This window comes from Telopea speciosissima, chromosome 10 (assembly GCF_018873765.1).
Source record: "Telopea speciosissima isolate NSW1024214 ecotype Mountain lineage chromosome 10, Tspe_v1, whole genome shotgun sequence".
NCBI lineage: Eukaryota > Viridiplantae > Streptophyta > Magnoliopsida > Proteales > Proteaceae > Telopea > Telopea speciosissima.
The window spans coordinates 5,221,919-5,243,290 of record NC_057925.1 but is presented as its reverse complement, the minus strand read 5'-3'; the positions used below and the strand labels follow the sequence as shown (position 1 = coordinate 5,243,290).

Genomic DNA, 21,372 nt, shown 5'->3' with positions numbered 1-21,372 from the left:
CGGGACATCCCCTTAATGGAAATTTATCTTCTTAAGTGTCGGCATTACCTAATACACCACACTTAGATGTCACTGCCCATGTATTTACGGTTGGCTCTGTGAGGATGAAATCCCCCCAAACCCTAGAAATGACCAGAGGTTCACGTGCAAATTAAAATCCTCTCTAATTCTCCCATGTTACACTGCAATATAGTTCAAGGTGGAGATATTGACACCTTGCAGGTGTGACATCCAACGATTCAAAGTGTATCGGCCCAATGTTTTTCTTTCTTCTTGACTCGTTCACATATGCTCACGTACATGAACATTCACCCCCTGGCGTTCTTTATCCATTGATGATATTATACTTTATAATTTATATATTGCTGCTTTAATCTCAACCCCTCCTTCAAGGAGAAGGCTAGCCCCAGTTAGTTGCAAGGAAGTTACCAATATCTATCAGAATCTATTCTGTATTCTTGATGTATACGTCACACATGAGTGGTCTCTGTGAGTCGTGAGGACGTACGTGAAGATTCTCCGCTAGATTATATATTCAATAACCCCCCCCCCCCTCCCCCCACACACACACAGACACACACACAACACGCACACCAGAAGGTTTCCCGGCGCTTCATTCAGACCATCACCTGCTTCATGGCTGCATTCAAACCAGTGAAGGTTCTCGACCAGTGCAAAGTCGCCCCACCTCCAGGCTCAGTCACTCCGACCTGCACTACTAACCCTCTTTCGTTCTTGGATATATTTTGGTTAGCACTAACACCAGTGGAAACTCTGTATTTCTATGAATTCCCCAACCCAATATCTCATTTCACTGAATCTCTCCTTCCCCAGCTCAAACACTCACTCTCTTCCACCCTCATCCACTTCTACCCTTTATCAGGAAATATCTCGTGGCCTCATGAACCCAATCAGCCTATGATCTGTTACACTGAAGGAGACTCTGTCTCTTTCACCGTTGCTGAGTCCGACGCAGATTTCTATCATCTTTCTTCCAATCATCCAAAAGACGCCATAGAATCACGCCTATTAGTGCCTCACTTGTCTACATCTGGACCTATTCTCCCCATTTTAGCAATACAAGTTACAGTTTTCCCAAATACTGGAATCTGTATTGCGTTAGCACGTAACCATTCTTCTTGCGATGGAAGAGGATTCAACCATTTCATGAGGACATGGTCTTCGATCTCCAAATTAGGAGCTCCATCTCTGTTACCTGAGTCCCTACCATTCTTGGATAGAACTGTGACAGAGGAGCACGACGATGGCATGTTAAAGATGTTCATGGACATGTTGGATAGAATAATGGGTTCAGAATCAGTTTCTGGGAATCGAATTTTAAGAGCGATGGATTCGGAACTCCAACCCAACATGGTTCGAGCTACGTTTGAGCTAAATGAAGCAAACAGTAAGAGACTCAAGGAATGGGTTTTCGCTCAATACAAGAAAGACGAACAAACAGAGACAAGAAGATCAATTCCCCCATCAAGATTGGTGGCGATGTGCGCTTACACTTGGATTTGTTTGCTTGAAGCAGAAGCAAAAACGGGTGAGTCCAACACTAACAATATGACTCTGTTTGGGATTAATGTCGATTGCAGGGCTCGGCTGAACCCTCCAATCCCAGAAACATATTTGGGAAATTGCGTCAGACCTTGTGTGGTGATTGCTGATAAGACTGATTTGATGAGAGGAGGAGGTGGAGAAGTAGGTGTGGCAGCACAGATGATAGGAGATGCGGTTCATGAGATGGAGAAAGGAGTTTTGAAAGGCTTGCCGGATACCGTTTCTGACTACTTTGATTTGCCGCCGGGTCGATATTTGGCAACTGCAGGGTCGCCACAGTTTGGGTATTACAAGACAGATTTTGGGTTTGGGAGGCCAAAGAAGGTGCAGATGACATCCATTGATAAAACAGGGGCCATGTTTGTGAAAGACAGCTCCAATTTAGATGGTGGGTTTGAGTTTGATTTGGTTCTCAACAAACAGGTGATGGATGCCTTTGTTTCTTTGTTTGTTGATGGGCTTAATTCTCTGAGATAGCATTCTTTATGACCCAGTTCTCACAGTGAGGCTTCTCCAGTTCACACATTTGCTGGAAAGGATCAAACGGTACAAACGGTACAGCAAAAAAAGGGTAGAAAATCCTATTTCCAATGAATTTGTTTTATGCAAAAATGGGTTTTTCAAAGAAATATAAACCCCAATTTAGTGAAATAGGAATCAAATCTAGGTTGCTTTCTCATGCCCAATAAAGTGATATGCAATATAGAAGAAAAAGAATGTAGATTCATGAATTAGAGATGGTTTCTTACCGAGTAGACAATAAATTGATTGTGTAAAGAAACTCAAATTTGGTTATAAGTTGAATGGGATCAAAGGCTTAATGTCATTGAAGGTTTTAGCATCTTATCAACAAAACTTATTTGGAGATGAACTCGACAGCAGCATCTCTTCTAGTTCTTATTCTTGTTTTCATTTGCTCAATTGGAGTATTCTGGGTTCCAAATGCAGCTTCAATTTACTTCAAAAAGACAGTTTTAGTTAAACTAATCGTTGCTCAGCAGTCGTGAAAGGAACGGAGGATTTCGGGGCGTTTATTTCAGGACGAGAGTTGCAGGTTGAGGGGGGGGGGGATAAGATCCAAATCCTGCGAAATTTGATATTTAGAAGTGTGAACACAACTAGCCATTCTTGCCAGTCACTTTCTTACTTTTGAAAAAGAGCACACCTAAAAGAAATTTGCTATTTATCTTGCTATGTTTTGGAAGCCAATGTCAAGCACAACCCTTAGGGTAAATTACACGTAGTACACGTCACCCTAAGGGGGTGATTTGAGTTTCGTTTGAAAACCAAAGAATAACGTATAATTTACCCCAACCTTTATTGTAAAAAAAAAAACATATGTTGAGGTTCTTTTCATAAAAAAGGTACGTAGTGATGAGGCATAAAACACCCCTCCTATCAGAGGCTGCCACATGGTCGACCCGATCTCAGTCCGAGAACCGAGTTGGGCCGAGCAGGAGACCGGGCCGACCCCATCTCCGATAAGTCGTCTAACAGAGCCAGACTCGAGCGAGCTAGCCGTTGGCTGAGGCCGAGCTCATATAGGTCAGCCATAGACTCCTGGCCGAGCTTGCGGCCGAGACCAACCTCTCGGGCCGACCTCCCTTATCGACCTCCTCTGCCGACCCCCTAAGCCGACCTCCGAGGCCGAAGCCCTCCTCCACTGAAGCTGCCATAGCACCCCACCGGGGACCTCCGAGCCACGTCAGCACATCCCGAGAATCACAGGATAAGGATCGAGCCACGATCCCAGTGCAACGCGGAATCGCTCTCTACATGGACTCTTACCTTAATAAGAGTCCGACCCCGAAAATAGCTCTCCACTCCGCTATACGTGAGAGAACCTTCCGAAAGAAAGACTCCTACCATACTAGGACTCTCCCGACCGCCTCATCTCCTCCTCACTCTATAAATACCCAGGTATGGAACACCATGGATCAGCTGGCTTTTTACTACGCAGTTACGCTGTTGCATTGGAGACCTGACTTGAGCATCGGAGAGTCCTAGGCCGAAGCCACACCGGTTGTCTTGTGCCCATCGCTTGGTTTTTGCAGGCTCATCCGTGGGCGAACCAAGCATCGGAGGTTTTCCCACGCAACAGATTTGGAGTCGTCTGTGGGAACGACATCGGCAAGCATCGTCGTTTCTACCAATTCCAAGAGCAATAATAATGGTGCACACGAGGTCAGGGCAGCATGGCTCGACTTCCCGGACGGACGAGCCGCAACCCGTTGGGCAGACGAGCCGATCACCGCCCCCCAAAGCCTCTCGACAGGGGATAAACAGAAGACCCCCTCGGGCAGGGGGTGCGCAGCCCATCACAGGCACCATTCCCCCACCGGAGGGCGGGAATGGGGGAGCGGTGCTAACCACGACCGCAGCTGGCCGGATACAGGCCAAGCCAAGCTTGGACGGGATGGGCCTACCAGCGCCGCCACCCTTGCCGAAGAGTTTGGACCCCGAAGCCCCGACAAATAATCGACAGGTTATAGACTTGTAGTTGCAGATGCTCCACACCAACAAGATGCTGCGCACCTTCATGAACCAGATGGCCCGAGGTGGGCTGATGGGCCAACAACTGGCCGTGCCCCCTCCAGCTCCGGTCCACGTAGAGAGGAACTTGCAGCAAAATGGTGGCCGGCGTAGGGCCGAGCCTAGCCGAGCCGCATCCTCACACCCGTCTCATCAGAAGACTCCACCTCCACGCCCTAGTAGAGGCGCTCAGCGGGATGAGCAAGAGCATCGTCAAAGCCCGCGAACAGGGCAGGAAATCGAACCAGTCGGCTCGGTAGCGAGGAGGTCGGTATTTTCTGGGCGGCTCGGAGAGGACGAACAGCCGAGAAGAGTCCGAGAACAAGGGAAAGAACCGAATGAACGACGCGCTGCGAGACAAGGAGAAGGATCTCGTCATAACCCCCGGCGTCAAGGCTCGCCTACCCGAGAAGAACAGCAGGGGAGCCCCAGTGGGTCCAACTTCCAGGAGGAAAGAAGAACAAGGAAGGACGGTGAGAACCGAGCTGACCAGAATGGCTGACCACAACGGGACGGCCGACCCTACCGACCCCGGGCCGAGGAGCCGGTTGGCCAAGCACCTGAAACAGAGCTGGAGAGGCGGCTACAAGACTTGGAGGAGTAAGTGCAGGGGTTGAAGAAACAAGCGACCCCGGACGCCTATTCGTTGGTCGGGCGACACCCATATCCTCCCGAGATCATGACCGCGCCACCACCAAACGGGTTCAAACCTCCCCCGTTCAACCGATATGATGGGACGACCGACCCGACCAATCACACCAACTACTTTAATGCGATGATGACCATGTACGGGGGAACCGAGATCGTTTCTTGTCGAGCCTTCCCCGCATCCCTCAAGGGTGCGACGACCTCATGGTTCTCCTGGTTGTCGCCGAACTCTATAAAAAGCTTCCTCAACTCTGTCGAGCATTCGTCACGCGATTCCAGAGCAGTATGAAACACAAGAAGACAACGGTCAACCTCCTCAGCGTGAAGCAAAGGCCCGATGAATCGATCCAAGCATTCGTCTCCCGCTTTAACAAGGAATCCTTAGATATCAAGGATTTGGATGAGGTCACGGCCCATACGGCTATGAGCAATGGATTGGCCGACATGGGCCTCATCAAAGACTTGGCCCGAAAGTCGACCAGAAACCTGGCCGAGCTCTTAGAAAGATGCAATGAATTTGCAAATATGGTCGAGGTCCTCCAGGCCGGGAAGGGAAACGAAGCCCGACCCGACAAGAAAAGGGTGATAACAGAAGACCGTAGGGAAGACAAACGGCCCAGGACGGATCGTCGAGCTGATAGGTCAGACCGAGCTCAGAGCCCCGACTACACCCCACTGAACACCTCGCGCAAGGAGATCTTGATGCAAATACAGGACGGGGGGTACATCCGCCGACCCCGACCGATGCAAGCGAGGTCATCTCGGAATCCCAACAAATATTGTCAGTTCCATAAGGATACCGATCACGACACCGAGGATTGTTATCAGCTCAAAAGAGAAATCGAAGAGCTGATAAAAGCGGGCCATTTGAAGCGATATGTCAAAGGAGGCCGAGAAGAGCGTGGAGGTCGGCGGCCTGAAGAACGAGATCAAAGAAGAGCCGAGCCTAGGGCCGAAAACAGGCGAGTCGAACGAGATGATGATAAAGTCCGAGCCGAGAAGAAAGAAGATGGATCCGGGCAGAGCAGTGACAAGGGGGCTCCCATATACACTATCCTCGGGGGGCCCGGGTAAGAGACCACGCGAAAGGCTAAGGCAAACTCGCGGTTCATCGGAGTGGCCGAGATACCCACCAAGAGACTCAAACCAGCGGCGACGATCTCCTTCACCGAAGCCGACCTCGAAGGTATAAGTTTACCTCATGATGATGCTTTAGTGGTGCAGGTAGAAATTGAGAACAGACCCGTCCACCGTGTATTGGTTGATACCGGCGCATCCGTGGACCTTATGTCACTAGAAGCGTACCGATAATTTGGCTTCGGCGACGAAGCGCTCAAGCCAGAAGGTACCTCACTTCACGGGTTCTCAGGTGCTGCCGCGACCATCAAAGGCTCAATCGACCTGCTGGTCACGCTGGGGCGAGCTCCATGCCAGGCGACGATTCAAGTCAAATTCATGGTGGTACGGTCAGTAGTGACTTTCAATGCCATACTCGGCCGTCCTTCATTGACCACTCTCCAAGCCATCATCTCCCCGACACACTTGAAGATGAAGTTCCCCACCGAGAATGGTGTCGGCGAGGTCCGAGGGGACCAGAAGAAGGCCCGGGAGTGCTACACTAAATTCGTTAAGCAAAACAAGGGTAATGTCCGAGGAATGGCAATGTGCGTCGAGCATCTCCCTAAGGATCAGCGGGATGAGCTTGTCGAGAGGAGAGGACGACCCGTGGAAGACCTGACCCCATTTCATCTCAGCGAAGATGACCAGGCAAAGGTGGTCCAGCTCGGATCTTTACTAAATGAAAATCAAAGGAATCAGCTCGGAGTTTTCTTGAAGGCGAACACTGATGTCTTTGCCTGGTCGACTGTCGACATGACAGGCATACCCAGACATATAGCTGAGCACCGACTCCACGTAGATCCAGGTCGAAAACCAATCCGGTAGAAGAGAAGGAACTACGCACTTGATCGACAAACCGCAATCAAAGAAGAGGTGGAGAAGCTTCGCCGATCAGGGTTCATCCGAGAAGAAAAATTCCTGACCTGGTTGGTCAACGTCGTCATGGTCCCCAAACCGAACGGGAAGTGGAGAATGTGTGTCGACTACACCAATCTCAACAAGGCTTGTCCAAAAGATGAGTACCCACTACCTCGGATTAACCTCTTGATCGACGCCACGGCAGGTCACGAGATGCTGAGTTTCATGGACGCGTACTCCGGCTACAACCAAATCATGATGCATGAGGAGGACGAGTCATACACGGCATTCCGAACTGACCAAGAAAATTTCTGCTACAAGGTCATGCCGTTCGGATTGAAGAACGCCGGAGCGACATACCAGCGCCTCGTGAACTATATATTCTGCGGGCAGATCGGAAGGAACATGGAAGTCTACGTGTATTGGTGTAAAGTTTGAAGGCCAAACACAACTTGGCCGACCTGGAAGAAGCCTTTGGCGTATTGAGGAAGAACCAAATGAAGCTGAACCCCGCCAAATGTGCATTCGGCGTGACTTCGGGAAAGTTTCTCGGCTTCATGGTCTCTGTCAGAGGCATCGAAGCCAATCCAACAAAAATCAGGGCCATCCAAGAGATGAGCCCTCCAAGAACGATCTGAGAAGTACAGAGGCTAAACGGACGAGTGACGGCGTTGGCACGATTTATGTCGAGATCGGGAGACAAGTGCCTACTGTTCTTTAAGGCCCTTAAGAATATACGGAACCCAAAGGACTTCATTTGGTCGAACGAATGCCAGGAAGCTTTTGAAGAGCTGAAGAAATATTTGGAGAACCCGCCTCTTCTCAGCCGACCCGAACCAAAAGAGGAGCTTCAAGTCTACTTAGCCGCTACCCCTGTAGCGGTCAGCGCGGTGTTGATCAGGGAAGAGAGTCGAACTCAAAGACCCATATACTACATCAGCCACGTTCTTATCGATGCCGAGACAAGGTACTCTGGGTTTGAGAAAGTAGTGTTTGCTCTTGTTACGGCTGCAAGGAAACTAAGGCTGTACTTCCAAGCTCATCCGATCGCGGTACTGACCGACAAACCACTCAAGAAGATATTACACAAACCCGACGTTTCAGGACGGCTGATTACCTGGGCGGTTGAGCCAAGTGAATACGATATAAGCTATCGTTCGAGGACGGCGATAAAAGGACAAGCCCTTGCCGACTTCATCGTCGAATGCACAGGGCCCGACCTTAAGGTCGGGGAGGAAAAGACAGTAGAAGAGGTCGGGTCTACAGTCGACCCGACTTGGACCATGAATGTCGATGGCTCAAGCAACTCCGGAGGAAGCGGGGCCAGCCTGATACTGGTAAGCCCCGAAGGGTTTCTGATCCAATATGCCCTGAGGTTCAAGTTTCTCGCCTCGAACAACGAGGCTGAGTATGAAGCCCTTCTAGCTGGGCTTCGAGTCAGCAAAGCAATGGGCATAAAGCGGTTGAAGGTGCGAGGGGACTCCCAACTTGTGGTCAACCAGGTCAACGGAGACTATGAAACGAAAGACGAAAGGATGATAGCTTACCTGAGCCGAGCCCGAGATCTGATTTCCGAACTCGAGCACTTTGAGATGACTCAAATACCGAGAAAAGAAAATGCCGCAGCTGACTCCCTGTCCAGGTTGGCCGAGGCCGACCTCCAATATCTGAGCCGGTCAGTATACATAGAAATCTTGGAGAAGCCCTCCTTATAAGAAGAAAGCGTAAAGCACATTGAAGAGGACAGGCCGACCTGGTTGGACCCCATTGTCAACTACTTGGAGAATAACCTGCTCCCGGAGAACCGAGACGAAGCAAGAAAGGTCAAGATCCGAGCTTCCAAGTACGCCATGATCGATGGAGTGCTATATAAAAGAGCAATCTCGGCCCCTCTTCTCCGATGCCTTGGACCAAAGGGGGCCGAGTATGCATTGGCCGAGGTGCATGAGGGAATATGCGGGAGTCACATGGGTGGCCGAGCTCTTGCATACAAGATACTTTGACAAGGATTCTATTGGCCAAGAATGCAAGAAGAGGCCATGAGGTATGTGAAGACGTGCAAGAAGTGTCAACTGTTCGCACCAATCCCAAGCCGACCAGCAACAAAGTTAACTTCAATGCTGAGCCCAATCCCATTCGCTATGTGGGGAATGGACATTCTCAGAGATTTCACCCCGGCATCGGGGAACAGAAAGTATGTGGTAGTGGCGATCAATTACTTCACCAAGTGGGTCGAGGCTGAGCCCCTTGCCACCATCACCGAGAAGAACATGGAGAAATTCTTCCGGGATAAGGTCATCTACCGGTTCGGACTATCGAAAGTGCTCATCACTGATAATGGCGCCCAATTCAACAACCCGGCCTTTTGAGAGTTCTGCGAACAGTTCTACATTGACTTTCGACCCGTCTCAGTAGCTCATCCGCAAGCAAATGGACAAGTAGAAGTGTCCAACCGAACATTACTCGTTGGCATTAAGAGAAGGTTAGATGAGGCCAAAGGAAGATGGGTGGAAGAACTCCCAAGTGTCCTATGGGCAAATCGGACGACAGTAAGAACTCCAATATGGGAGAGTCCTTTTCGCCTCGCTTATGGGATCGAAGCCCTCGCCCCGGTTGAAATTATGGCCTCATCGTACCAAGTGCTCAACTTCGATGAGAAGACCTATGAAGATGGACTGAGAGCCAACCTTGACTTCCTCGATGAAGTTCGAGAAAATGCCCTACTCCGGAACGCGGCATACCAACAAAGGACAGCAAAGTACTATGACTCAAGAGTAAAAGAGCGGCACTTCCATCAAGGGGACCTTGTTCTCAGAAAGCTTAGCGCATCCCAGCCGAGGCAACAAGGAAAGTTAGCACCAAATTGGGAAGGCCCGTACATAGTCTCCAAGCAAATTAGCCCTGGCACGTATCGCTTGCAGACTCCGGGGGGCAAGAAGGTACAGAGACCTTGGAACTCGGAAAATTTGAAGAAGTTTTTTCAATAACTGAGAATGCTTGTATTCGGCTTCAGCTCCGACATTTGATTCAATAAAGTCTTTCTCCACCACTTAACGTATTTGCAAGCTCCTAAATCAAAGTCGTAAGACCGGTCCTCATAGACTTGGCCGACCTCAAAGACCGACCCTCATAGGTCGGCAGCCAAGCCGTAAGACCGGCCCTCATAGACCTGGCCGACCTGAAAGACCGACCCTCATAGGTCGGCAGTCAAGTCGTAAGACCGATCCTCATAGACTTGGCCGACCTCAAAGATCGACCCTCATAGGTCGGTAGCCAAGTCGTAAGATCGGTTCTCATAAACCTGGCCGACCTCAAAGACCGACCCTCATAGGTTGACAGCCAAGTCGTAAGACCGGTTCTCATAAACCTGACCGACCCTCATAGGTCGGCAGCCAAGTCGTAAGACCGGTTCTCATAAACCTGGCCGACCTCAAAGACCGACCCTCATAGGTCGGCAGCCAAGTAGTAAGACCGATTCTCATAGACCCGGCCGACCTCTCAAGAGAAAATAACCCCCTTTGGCCGAGCCTAACAAAGTTCAAAACTAAGCTAAGGCATTAAGCTCGGCCAGGAAGGATGCTCGGCCAAGCATCCGTTTATATGATAGCCTGTCCAATCGGACCAAAGGGAATGGCGAATTAACCAACTAAGGCGAGGATCACATTGACCTCGGGCATGGCATGGCCGAGCCGCCGACCACGTGAGGGATGGGCAAAAAAGAGACAAGTTCCTAAGCTCGGCTAGCAAAACGACTCGGCAGTTCGGCCACAAATAGAACAGAGTACACAAGGAAAAGAAGGTGAAGAGCACCGAGCTAAAACACTTAGATAAATTCTGGCAAAAATAGATTTTTTCATTCATTTTAAGCCGACTGATCGGCATGGTTACAAGATGGGCAGTCCAGCCCCAAAAAAAAAAAAAAAAAAAAAAAAAAATTTTACATCTCGATCTCCTCGACGCCAGACTTGGAGGCGACCTCGGCGGTGTCCACGACAGTAGGCTCGGCAAGAGGGTCTTTTGGTCCAGCATCCAGAAGGAAGACGTCAGCCTGAGTAGGCTCCTCAAAGGGCAGAGCCTGAGTGACCTCGGCCCCCTCCTCATCTCCCAACTCCCAGGCGAAGGTAGTCGCGTCATCATTAAATCGGGAGAGATTGAGATCAGGGTACGTCGCCTTGATCTCGGCCAAAAGCTCAACTCGGCCTGCCTCGAAACCTTCGGCGTAGGGAGGCTTCCTGATCTCATGGCACACATCAGTATACTCCTCTGATTGGAGATAGTCGCTGATCGCCTCGACCCGAGCCGTGGCCAGATCTTCCTTGGCCTTCTCCCTAACCTCGGCAAGCTAAGCCTGCAGAGCCCGGACCTTCTCTCTCTGCCTAACCACCTCGGCCTGAGAGCTCTCCACTTTGGCCTCGGCAGCAGTGAGCTTCTCTTGGGTCTCTCGACGCCTCTAAACGGCATCTTGGGCATCCTGATAGGCCTTCTTGCATTGGACACCCAAGGAATGGTTCTCGATCAGGAGCCGCTCAAAGCGAAGCATGGTCTCCACCACCTTGGCGAAGCCCTACAAAAAAGTATGAGAACAAAAATCAATACAGACTACACGGATCATATCTAATCGCAAGAGCCGACCAGGAAACTTACCATGTTGAAATCTTGGAACAGAGTGGAGAGGAGCTCGGGGTCAGACAGTGCCTCGAGCTTCTCCTTGTCGGTTGGAAGCCGACCTGCATCCAGCCATTCTTTGGCGTGTGCGGCCGACGTCAACGCCGAGTCCCCTGGGAAGAGGCGCCAGGTCGGCCTCACAGGAACGTTACTGGCCGAGGCCCTCCCCAAGACGTATCGGGAGATGTTGGTGGGTGAAGCCACGGGGGGAAGACCACCACTCGTCAGATTGACCAAGAGCTTCTGACGCTTGATGTCTCTCGGCGGGCTCCTTTCGCCTTTTCGGCCTTTCCCCTTCCTCGGGGACCCCGCTGGGCCCGTATTCTTCTCGGCCTCAAGGCCGACCACAGCGTCCGACGGCCCCGGCATCACGGCCTTGCCCTTGGGGGTCTTGGAAGACTCGCCCCGGGACTTCTTCTCAATATTCTTCTTCCTTCGATCTACAAGGGTCTCGGCCCTTAGCCGAGCTGTATCCATAGGAGGAATGTGGCCAACCACTGCAAGAGAAATCGAGAACATCAAAAATAAGTAGAAATAGAAAAGAAGACTAAGTAAAGGGGTCAGCTCGGACCACAGAGACGGGCTCGGGTCGGGCTCATACCAGGGGTCATATGCCACCTCTGAAGAAACCCCTCGTCCTGAAGCTGGAGGACATCGAAGGGCGGACGCTGGAGGATCAGGTCAAGCGAGGTCATCTCGTTCTCAGTCAAGGGTAGTACCCTATTGATGTAATTCAGGTTCATCTCCTTCCACTCGGTTCGGAGAGGGCTGTTGGGAATGGAAGTGAAGAAAAAATGAGGCTTCCAATACTTATTAAAGGTCGGCGTGCCGACCAGAAATTTGTGGCCGCCCAAAGCCGCACTCTTCCCCGATCGGCGGCAGAAATAGTACCACCCCTTCTCGAGAGACTTCTTCAAGAAGAAGAGCCGAGAGAAAAGCGCCACGCTCGCACCTTGGCCCATCTCGCAGAATACGGCATAGAAGCCATAGACGGCCAGCTAAGAGTTCGGCACCAGCTGACCAGGAGACAGGTGGAAGTGGTCCAAGATCTGGTCCACTAGGCCGAGAACGGGGAGCCTGAACGCATACTTGAAGGGCGTCTCGTACAAAGCTACCTCGCTGGGCCTGATGAAGCAGGCCATCTCCCCGGGGTTAGGAACTCGGAGCTGAATGTCCTCGGGGATGGCATAGGTCATCCTCAAATAGTCGAGGTCGGCCTCTGTGATCGTGCTCGAAATGGTGCCGACACTACCTTCCTCGGGCTCAGGGGCGTCAGCGGACGAGCTGACCGAGCCAACCCCCACCTCGAACGAATCTCCCTCACTTGATTCCTCATCGGATGAGGACGACCCAGAGTTCTCGGCTCGATCTATGGCGATTGGGTGGGCCGCGTGGTCAAACTCCAAGAGTAACGGAGGCTCGGCCACCTCGGCCTGACGAAGCTCCACTATATCGGGCTCATCCGAGGTCGAGCCCAATAGGTCTATGGTGGGAGAACGAGCGGGGAGCTCTTAGCTCAGACTCGCGCCCTCTGCCGCCCCGGCGAACAGCTCGCCCATAGGACTACTACCAACTGACATACTGGGCGGAGAAGACTTACTGGTTGAAGAAGAGCTAAGGATGAGCTGAGCGCGAACAAAGCAAAGGCCGAGCTGATCACGAACAAGTAAACACCGAGCGCTACCGAGCTGAAGAATCCAAGCTTGCCGAGAAGTCAATAACTTAGAGTAATGAGGAATGAATAGTTAGGAGTTGCCTATTTATAATCCTTGGGTTTTAATGATCCAATGGCTGATCAGAGCTCAGCATGGTTCAACGGCCCAGATCAAAGGACATTTCGAATTCCCGAGCCTGCCATAATGACTCTGCTGACGTGGCACTGACACCCAACCGTCAGAACGTGTAACGTCAAATCCGCGGCAAAAAATAAGCTCGGCTCGACCACAAAAATCTTCCAAACAAGCAGACCAGGAAATTTCACTCATCAGTGCCGAGCCGACCCCTGATGAGTGGGGGGGCCTGTGATGAGGCATAAAACACCCCTCCTATCAGAGGCTGCCACATGGCCGACCCGACCTCAGTCCGAGAACCGAGTTGGGCCGAGCAGGAGACCGGGCCGACCCCATCTCCGATAAGTCGCTTAACAGAGCCAGACTCGAGCGAGCTAGCCGTTGGCTGAGGCCGAGCTCATACAGGTCAGCCATAGACTCCTGGCCGAGCTTGCGGCCAAGACCAACCTCTCGGGCCAACCTCCCTTGCCGACCTCCTCTGCCGACCCCCTGAGCCGACCTCCGAGGCCGAAGCCCTCCTCCACTGAAGCTGCCATAGCACCCCATCGGGGACCTCCGGGCCACGTCAGCACATCCCAAGAATCACGAGATAAGGATCGAGCCACGATCCCAGTGCAACGTAGAATCGCACTCTACATGGACTCTTACCTTAATAAGAGTTCGACCCCGAAAATAGCTCTCCACTCCGCTATACGCGAGAGAACCTTCCGAAAGAAGGACTCCTACCATACTAGGACTCTCCCGACCGCCTCATCTCCTCCTCACTCTATAAATACCCAGGTATGGAACACCATGGATCAGCTGGCTTTTTACTATGCAGTTACGCTGTTGCATTGGAGACCTGACTTGAGCATCGGAGAGTCCTAGGCCGGAGCTATATCGGTTCTCTTGTGCTCATCGCTTGATTTTTGCAGGCTCATCCGTGGGTGAACCAAGCATCGGAGGTTTTCACACGCAACACATAGGTCCAAACAACCGACAAAGAGATGAAAATGGAAAGCAAAAGTCAAGAGACAAGAAAGAGATGACAAGAATAATGAGCAAATGGTTATAGGATATGTCTATTTTCATATATGTTTTTGCTATTACATGTGCATTTCAAGGAACCATTGTATTGCAACAAAGTCTCCATCCAAACCAATGGTGATGATGGAAAGCTTTGATATATAGATGGATTGTTGATTTACACTATCTACTGTCAGATTGTGATTTTGTTGCTCTCAGTCCCTTATTATCAATGATTACCAAAAATAAAAAAAAGATCAAAATAGGATTCAATAATTAAATGGAAGAAAGAAAAAATGGGAATGAGCTGCCTCCCACTTACCTGTCTCATTCAGTTGCACGTAGAAGACGATAAACTATAAAATCTCTTCCACTATTTCCTATAAATAGGGGCAAGGAGGGCGGATTTTACTCTTCTCCTTTTCTTGATCAATTATTTTCTATTATTTCCACCCTGAGAGTGCAACAAGTGGCACTCACAAATGTAACGATCCACATTTGTTACCGTCAAATTAACAAAGAGTTAACCCTAGTTGGTGTAATCCAGGGACTAACTAGGGTTGGTAACTGAACCCACCCTTAAACCGTGGTTAATCCAAGTTCGAACTCAATCGCCCCATCTCTTTCTCTCTCTCCTATTTTCCTCATTCACTCAACCTTAAGGAGCACTCTAACGATTTCTCCTTTCATCCGGCGACGGCCCACCTTTTCTTGCCGCTGAAACTTCAGGGGACGGAACACTCGTACGGATCTGCATTTTCAGGCGACGGCACACCCTCTTCTTGCCGCTGCAACTTCAGGCGATGGGACCCTCTGCATTTTCAGGCGAAGGCGCACCCTCATCTGGCCGCTGCAACTTCAGGTAACTTCCTCTGCCAAACCCTTTTCCCTGAATTTTTTTAATTAAAAGAAATCGTGAATGTGCGAAGTTCTTCTCCCCCCAAAACCTGGGTTTAGTTCAAATGATATTTTTAAATCATATTTAAAAGGAAATTAAATGTCTATGCAACTGAGAGACTTTGTTGTACATTGAGTTGCAGAATCATGCTCTCTTTCCAATATCTTTGGATTTTTCTTTGTTCATATAAACAACTAGGGCCATGATTTGATTTGATTTGATTTTTCCTTGTGTGGAGTTGGATTAGCCACAATGGGTTTTTATAATGGACTTCAACCGATGTCCTTAGGGCACTAGGATTGTTAATGGGCATCTTAGTTACCATTTATAGTAGAACGCACATAAATAGGAAAAAATTTAAGTAAATTATTAAACTTCAGTACAGATTTTACTTGCAAATCTTGTTTTTCCATGTCTTTAACCCCACCCCACCCCCCACCCCCCCACCCCCAAACAGGTTGAATATTGAATTTTTCTAATTCTTACGGTTTGTTGACATGATCATCCAATGACAGTTCATTCACAGACCAATCTAACTTTTCTATCTATTGATACAATGTTCTAACTAATGATATCTTCTGAAATAAAACAAGCTTAAGCCATGATTAGATGATATCCAAGTTCCCATGACATACCCTTTAGTGACCACATAATTCACCAGAATCAGAGAGATGAATGCAAGAAATGGAACAGATTTAGATTTAACCACTCTCTCTGCAACTGAATGTCATAGGGGGTAGGTCCTCTTAAAAGATGTTAGCATAATCTATGTACTTACAATAACTCAGAAAATATTACAGTAGACAGCAAATATTCCTGGGCCACATTTGGTCCTGTGTCTTGCAAGTTGATGGCTCTGGATAAGTTTTTTAGTGGAGCTTTGTGTGGCAGTCATGTTTTGAAAGAGTGACCAAATAATTTGAAGGGCTGAAAACTTTGAACCCCCAAAACAGAGTTTTGGAACCTGTTCAAATTATTGGATCTGGACCTGGAGCATAGGACTTGGGTTATGCTATGACATACTGGATATCCTCCGAATCGAACCATCTTCAAATGTGAATTGTGGAGAGGTTCATAACTTGCATAATTTTCCATTTGATTATATCTGAATTTTGTATTTCATCTTGTTTGTATCTTTACCCATATTTCATCAAATGGTGGTTGCAAATCACCAGGACTTACCTGCAGTGGATTTGGTGCATCTGCATAGAAAATGAACTATCCAAGTAAAAATAAAGTAATGTGCTTCCAAAATGGTTTGTTAGCCAATTTTAAGATAGTAACTTTTGCTTCAGAAAAATGGGAAGACAACACCTTCAAACATGAATTCCTTTGAAACTAGCAATCACTCAAACAGGTTGTATTGTTGAAATCACTTAATTTGATTGGCTTCTTGTTGAATCTTGTGTTGCCTTTTCCGATAGTTGTTTATATGGTGGAAGATCAATTTGGTTTTCTACATCTGATTTATAAGTTAGACTCTAAAATATTTCAAACTTTACTTGTTGGGTCTTTAGCTCAAATTGGTAGAGCACTTGGAACATGAGAATGTCTCAAACATGTTCCAAGGGGATGGTGGTTCGAATCCACCAAGACCCTTTTTCATTCACCTGTGGTTCTACTATAATTCATTGTGTGCTCAAACCTATATTTTGAATTAGCATTTTCACTTTAGTTGAGTGGAACTAAATGCATGTCTGGGCTTTATAATCTCTGTTTTCTTCATAGTTCTAAGTCTTTTCTAGGCATGTTCTTTGCCCTAATCGGAGCCCTAATTATATGAGCATATTCTTGCTGATTCATTTGGTCTTTATCGAGAATATCGCTTACTTTCATTCTTCGTCTTTGTTTCTATTTAAGGGCGTGTGATTGATTTTGGTATTCCTGGACAGAACATGCCAGGGTTATGGTAGGTGGAAAAATAAGGTTATTAAACTGAGGTTTATAAATTTGAATTGATAGGTTTTGATGCCAGGGACTGATATCCCAAGTTTGGAAGCAATCAGAGTTGTGAATACGTAATTGTGGAGAAGTTAAATGGACTGAAAATGATGGGAAACAGGGTATCTGTGGGAACAATTCAACATGCTAAGAAACAAACCTGTTATAAGGTTTGGGTAAGGTTCATGCTTGGGTGAATGGTCAGAGCATTGGTAGATACTGGCCAAGCTTCCTTGCTGATGAAGATGGCTGCAACATTAACTCTGTGTGTGACTACCGTGGTCCTTATAATGACAGCAAGTGTGTGACAAATTGTGGGCAACCTTCTCAAAGGTATTACCACGTACCACGCTCCTTCCTACATGATGATGAGAACACATTGGTCCTTCCTACATGATGATGAGAATACATTTACTTTAAAAATGTTGATACTTTAAGTGAACAAATCTGACAAAGGTATCTTAACAAAGCAAATAAAATGGGAACAAAAATCAAACATTAAATGAATTAATCAGCAAGGATATGTAGAGTATTTGACATGAAGAAAAGACATATTGTATCCCCACGTAAAGAAATTAGGAGTCCTGGGGGAGTCGAACCACCATCTACTGGGTATAACCCCAGTTGCTCTTCCGTTTTGAGCTAAAGACTCATAAATATATGGTTTCAGTAAAATGACTATGACACAAAATTATGTTCGAGTTTAGTACTCTAGCTTATCAATCTGTAATACAACATAGGGTCATCTGCAGTTCAAGTATTAAGAGAGGATAAGCTTGCAATAATTAATAATGTTAAATATGACATATCCTCATAAAAATTGCATCTCCTTTCGGAATACTTGTAAACATATCTCCTGCAACATGTTCCACACCTACAACAAAATCATCCCTTATCATTCAAGTTATTTATTTAACTAATTTAAGAATAAATAAACAAAAATGTCCAAGGTATGATAGATTAGGCCAGGGAATTGGATGGGTGTGTATTGGAACCCCGAACCAACTGCTAACCTAAAACAGAAATAACACTTACCATTATAACAATCTTAATTCTCAATGATGGAGGGATAGAGGAATCAAGGTTTTATAACTCGGTCCTTTTGATTCTGATCCAATTTCGACTAAAATTAGTGGAGAATCGACCGGAATCTTAGTTCTCAATTTTGTTGCATTCTGTACTCTGTTTCTGTTCTCTCATTATGCAAACCAGTGAATTGTTTTATTTCAGAAGATATCATTAGTTAGAACATTGTATCAATAGATAGAAAAGTTAGATTGGTCTGTAAATGAACTGTCATTGGATGATCATGTCAACAAACCGTAAGAATTAAAAAAATTCAATATTCAACCTGTTTGGGGTGGGGGGTGGGGGGTGGGGTGGGTTTAAAGACATGGAAAAACAAGATTTGCAAGTAAAATCTGTACTGAAGTTAAATAATTTACTTAAATTTTTTCCTATTTATGTGCGTTCTACTATAAATGGTAACTAAGACGCCCATTAACAATCCTAGTGCCCTAAGGACATCGGTTGAAGTCCATTATAAAAACCCATTGTGGCTAATCCAACTGCACACAAGGAAAAATCAAATCAAATCAAATCATGACCCTAGTTGTTTATATGAACAAAGAAAAATCCAAAGATATTGGAAAGAGAGCATGATTCTGCAACTCAATGTAGTACAAGTCTCCCAGTTGCATAGACATTTAATTTCCTTTTAAATATGCTTTAAAAATATCATTTGAACTAAACCCAGCTTTTGGGGGGAGAAGAACTTCGCACATTCACGATTTCTTTTAATTAAAAAAATTCAGGGGAAAAGGGTTTGGCAGAGGAAGTTACCTGAAGTTGCAGCGGCCAGATGAGGGTGCGCGCCGTCGCCTGAAAATGCAGAGGGCTCCGTCGCCTGAAGTTGCAGCGGCAAGAAGAGGGTGTGCCATCACCTGAAAACGCAGAGGGCTCCGTCGCCTGAAGTCGCAGAGGCAAGAAAAAGGTGTGCCATCACCTGAAAACGCAGAGGGCTCCGTCGCCTGAAGTCGCAGAGGCAAGAAGAGGGTGCACCGTCGCCTGAAAACGCAGATCCGTACAAATGTTCCGTCCCCTGAAGTTTCAGCGGCAAGAAGAGGTGGGCTGTCGCCGGATGAAAGGAGAAATCTTTAAGAGTGCCCCTTAGGGTTGAGTGAAGGAGGAAAATAGGAGAGAGTGAAAGAGATGGGGCGATTGAGTTCGAACTTGGGTTAACCACAGTTTAAGGGTGGGTTTAGTTACCAACCCTAGTTAGTCCCTGGATTACATCAACCAGAGTTAACTCTTTTGTTAATTTGAGGGTATCAAATGTGGACCGTTAGATTTATGAGTGCCGCACTCTCAGGGTGGAAATAATAGAAAATAATCGATCAAGAAATGGAGAAGAGTAAAATCCGGCAAGGGCAAGGGTTCAATAAAGATCAAATAATACATGTTCAAGAGGAACAGTGCCAATGGGTGGCTGTGTGTTTAATTTAGATATTGTTAGGGATGCTTTGTACATATGTACATATTGCTCTGCCTAATCACTAATCTCCCCCACCCTCACCGGCCAGAACTTTAGATCCTTTTCCCCTACGCTTGCTTCCTTCAAGTCAAATCATCATCGGCATGGCTGCATTCAAACCGGTGAAGGTTCTCGACCGGTGCAAAGTCGCCCCACCATGGGTCTCCCTCGCCTCGACTTCCACCTCTCTCCCTCTCACCTTCTTCGACATACATTGGTTACCATTACCACCTGTGGAATTGCTATTTTTTTATGACTTCCGTTACCCAATATCCCAATTCACTCACTCTCTCCTTCCCCGTCTCAAACACGCACTCTCTTCCACTCTCATCCACTACTACCCTTTCTCGGGAAATCTCTCATGGCCTTATGAACCCAACCAGCCCATGATATGTTACACTGAAGGAGACTCAGTCTCTTTCACCGTTGCTGAGTCCGACGCAGACTTCAATCATCTCTCTTCCAATCACCCAAAAGACGCCATAGAATCACGCCCACTAGTGCCTCACTTGCCTACATCTGGACCTATTCTCCCCATCGTAGCAATACAAGTCACCGTTTTCCCAAATAAAGGGTTCTGTATCGCGGTCACACATCTCCATTCGATTTGCGATGGAAGAGGATTCGTCCACTTCATGAGGACATGGGCTACGATCTCCAAGTTAGGAACTGATCATCAGCCCCTACCATTCTTGGATAGGACTGTGATCGAGGAGCACGACGACATCTTAAAGACATACTTGAACGAGTTGGATAGATTCATGGGTTCAGAATCGGTGTCCTCCAGAGGGAATCGAATATTAAGAATGATGGATATCCAACTCCAACCCAACATGGTTCGAGCTACTTTCGAGGTAAATGAAGCTAGTTGTAAGAGACTCAAGGATTGGGTGTTGGCTCAATACAAGAAAGATGAACAAATTACACACAAACAATCATCAATTCCTCTATCAAGATTGGTGGTGGTTTGTGGTTACACTTGGGTTTGTTTGCTTAAAGCAGAAGCGAAAGTGGGTGTTTCGTCGATGACCAGCAACATGACTCGCTTTGTGTTAAATGTGGACTGCAGGGCTCGGCTGGACCCTCCAATCACAGAAACATACTTGGGTAATTGTGTCGTACCTTGTTTGGTTATTGCAGAAAAGACTGATCTGATGATGAGAGGAGGAGTAGCTTTGGCAGCACAGTTGATGAGAGATGCTTTTCATGAGATGGACAAAGCAATTTTTAGAGACCTAAAGCATAGCGTTTCACACATGTTGACGATGCAATCTAGTCGAACTTTGGCAGCCGCAGGGTCTCCCCAATTTGGGCTTTACAAGACAGATTTTGGATTTGGAAGGCCAAAAAAGGTGGAGATGGCATCCATTGATAGATCAGGAGCCATGTTTCTGAAAGAGAGCTCTAATGAAGACGATGGGATTGAGTTTGATTTGGTTCTCAACAGACAGGAAATGGATGCCTTTGTTTCTCTGTTTGCTGATGGGCTTAATGCTCTGAGTGAGTATTCTTTATGTCCCTCAACCCCTCGTTCCCTTCTCTAGGCCAAAAGTCCTCGGGGTAGAAGTATTTTATAAATGTATGGCAAAACACAATGATTTGTGCAATTCATAAAGGCAGTCAGACACGTTTGAAGCTTCTTGTGCTATGCATGTCAGTGGGAGCATGATTATGTGTGTGTGTGTGTGTGTGTTAGATTGTAATGTATTCTATATTGCTTGAATGATTCTACAGTGTAGATTGTAATGTATTCTATATTGCTTGAATGATTGTACAATGTAGATTGTATAGGTACAAAAGAGATAGTGCCCTAGTAG

General features: G+C 47.4%; 1 protein-coding gene across 1 annotated transcript; it reads left to right on the top strand.

The window, feature by feature from the left end:
• Window positions 1–613: 613 nt before the first annotated feature.
• LOC122642647 (anthocyanin 5-aromatic acyltransferase-like) lies at window positions 614–21,128 on the top strand. The gene is made up of 2 exons (XM_043836182.1): window positions 614–1,890; window positions 20,908–21,128. The coding sequence occupies exons 1-2, from the start codon at window positions 637–639 to the stop codon at window positions 21,097–21,099; spliced, it is 1,446 nt and encodes a 481-aa protein (XP_043692117.1). The 5' UTR covers window positions 614–636; the 3' UTR covers window positions 21,100–21,128.
• Window positions 21,129–21,372: the final 244 nt, after the last annotated feature.

What these genes read in the sequence shown, in the direction of transcription:
- LOC122642647 (XM_043836182.1), top strand. Translation starts at nt 637, where the DNA reads ATGGCTGCATTCAAACCAGTGAAGGTTCTCGACCAGTGCAAAGTCGCC. An exon ending in GGTTTGGGAGGCCAAAGAAG is followed by an intron (nt 1,891 to 20,907) that starts GTGCAGATGACA and finishes AGGCCAAAAAAG; the next exon opens with GTGGAGATGGCATCCATTGA.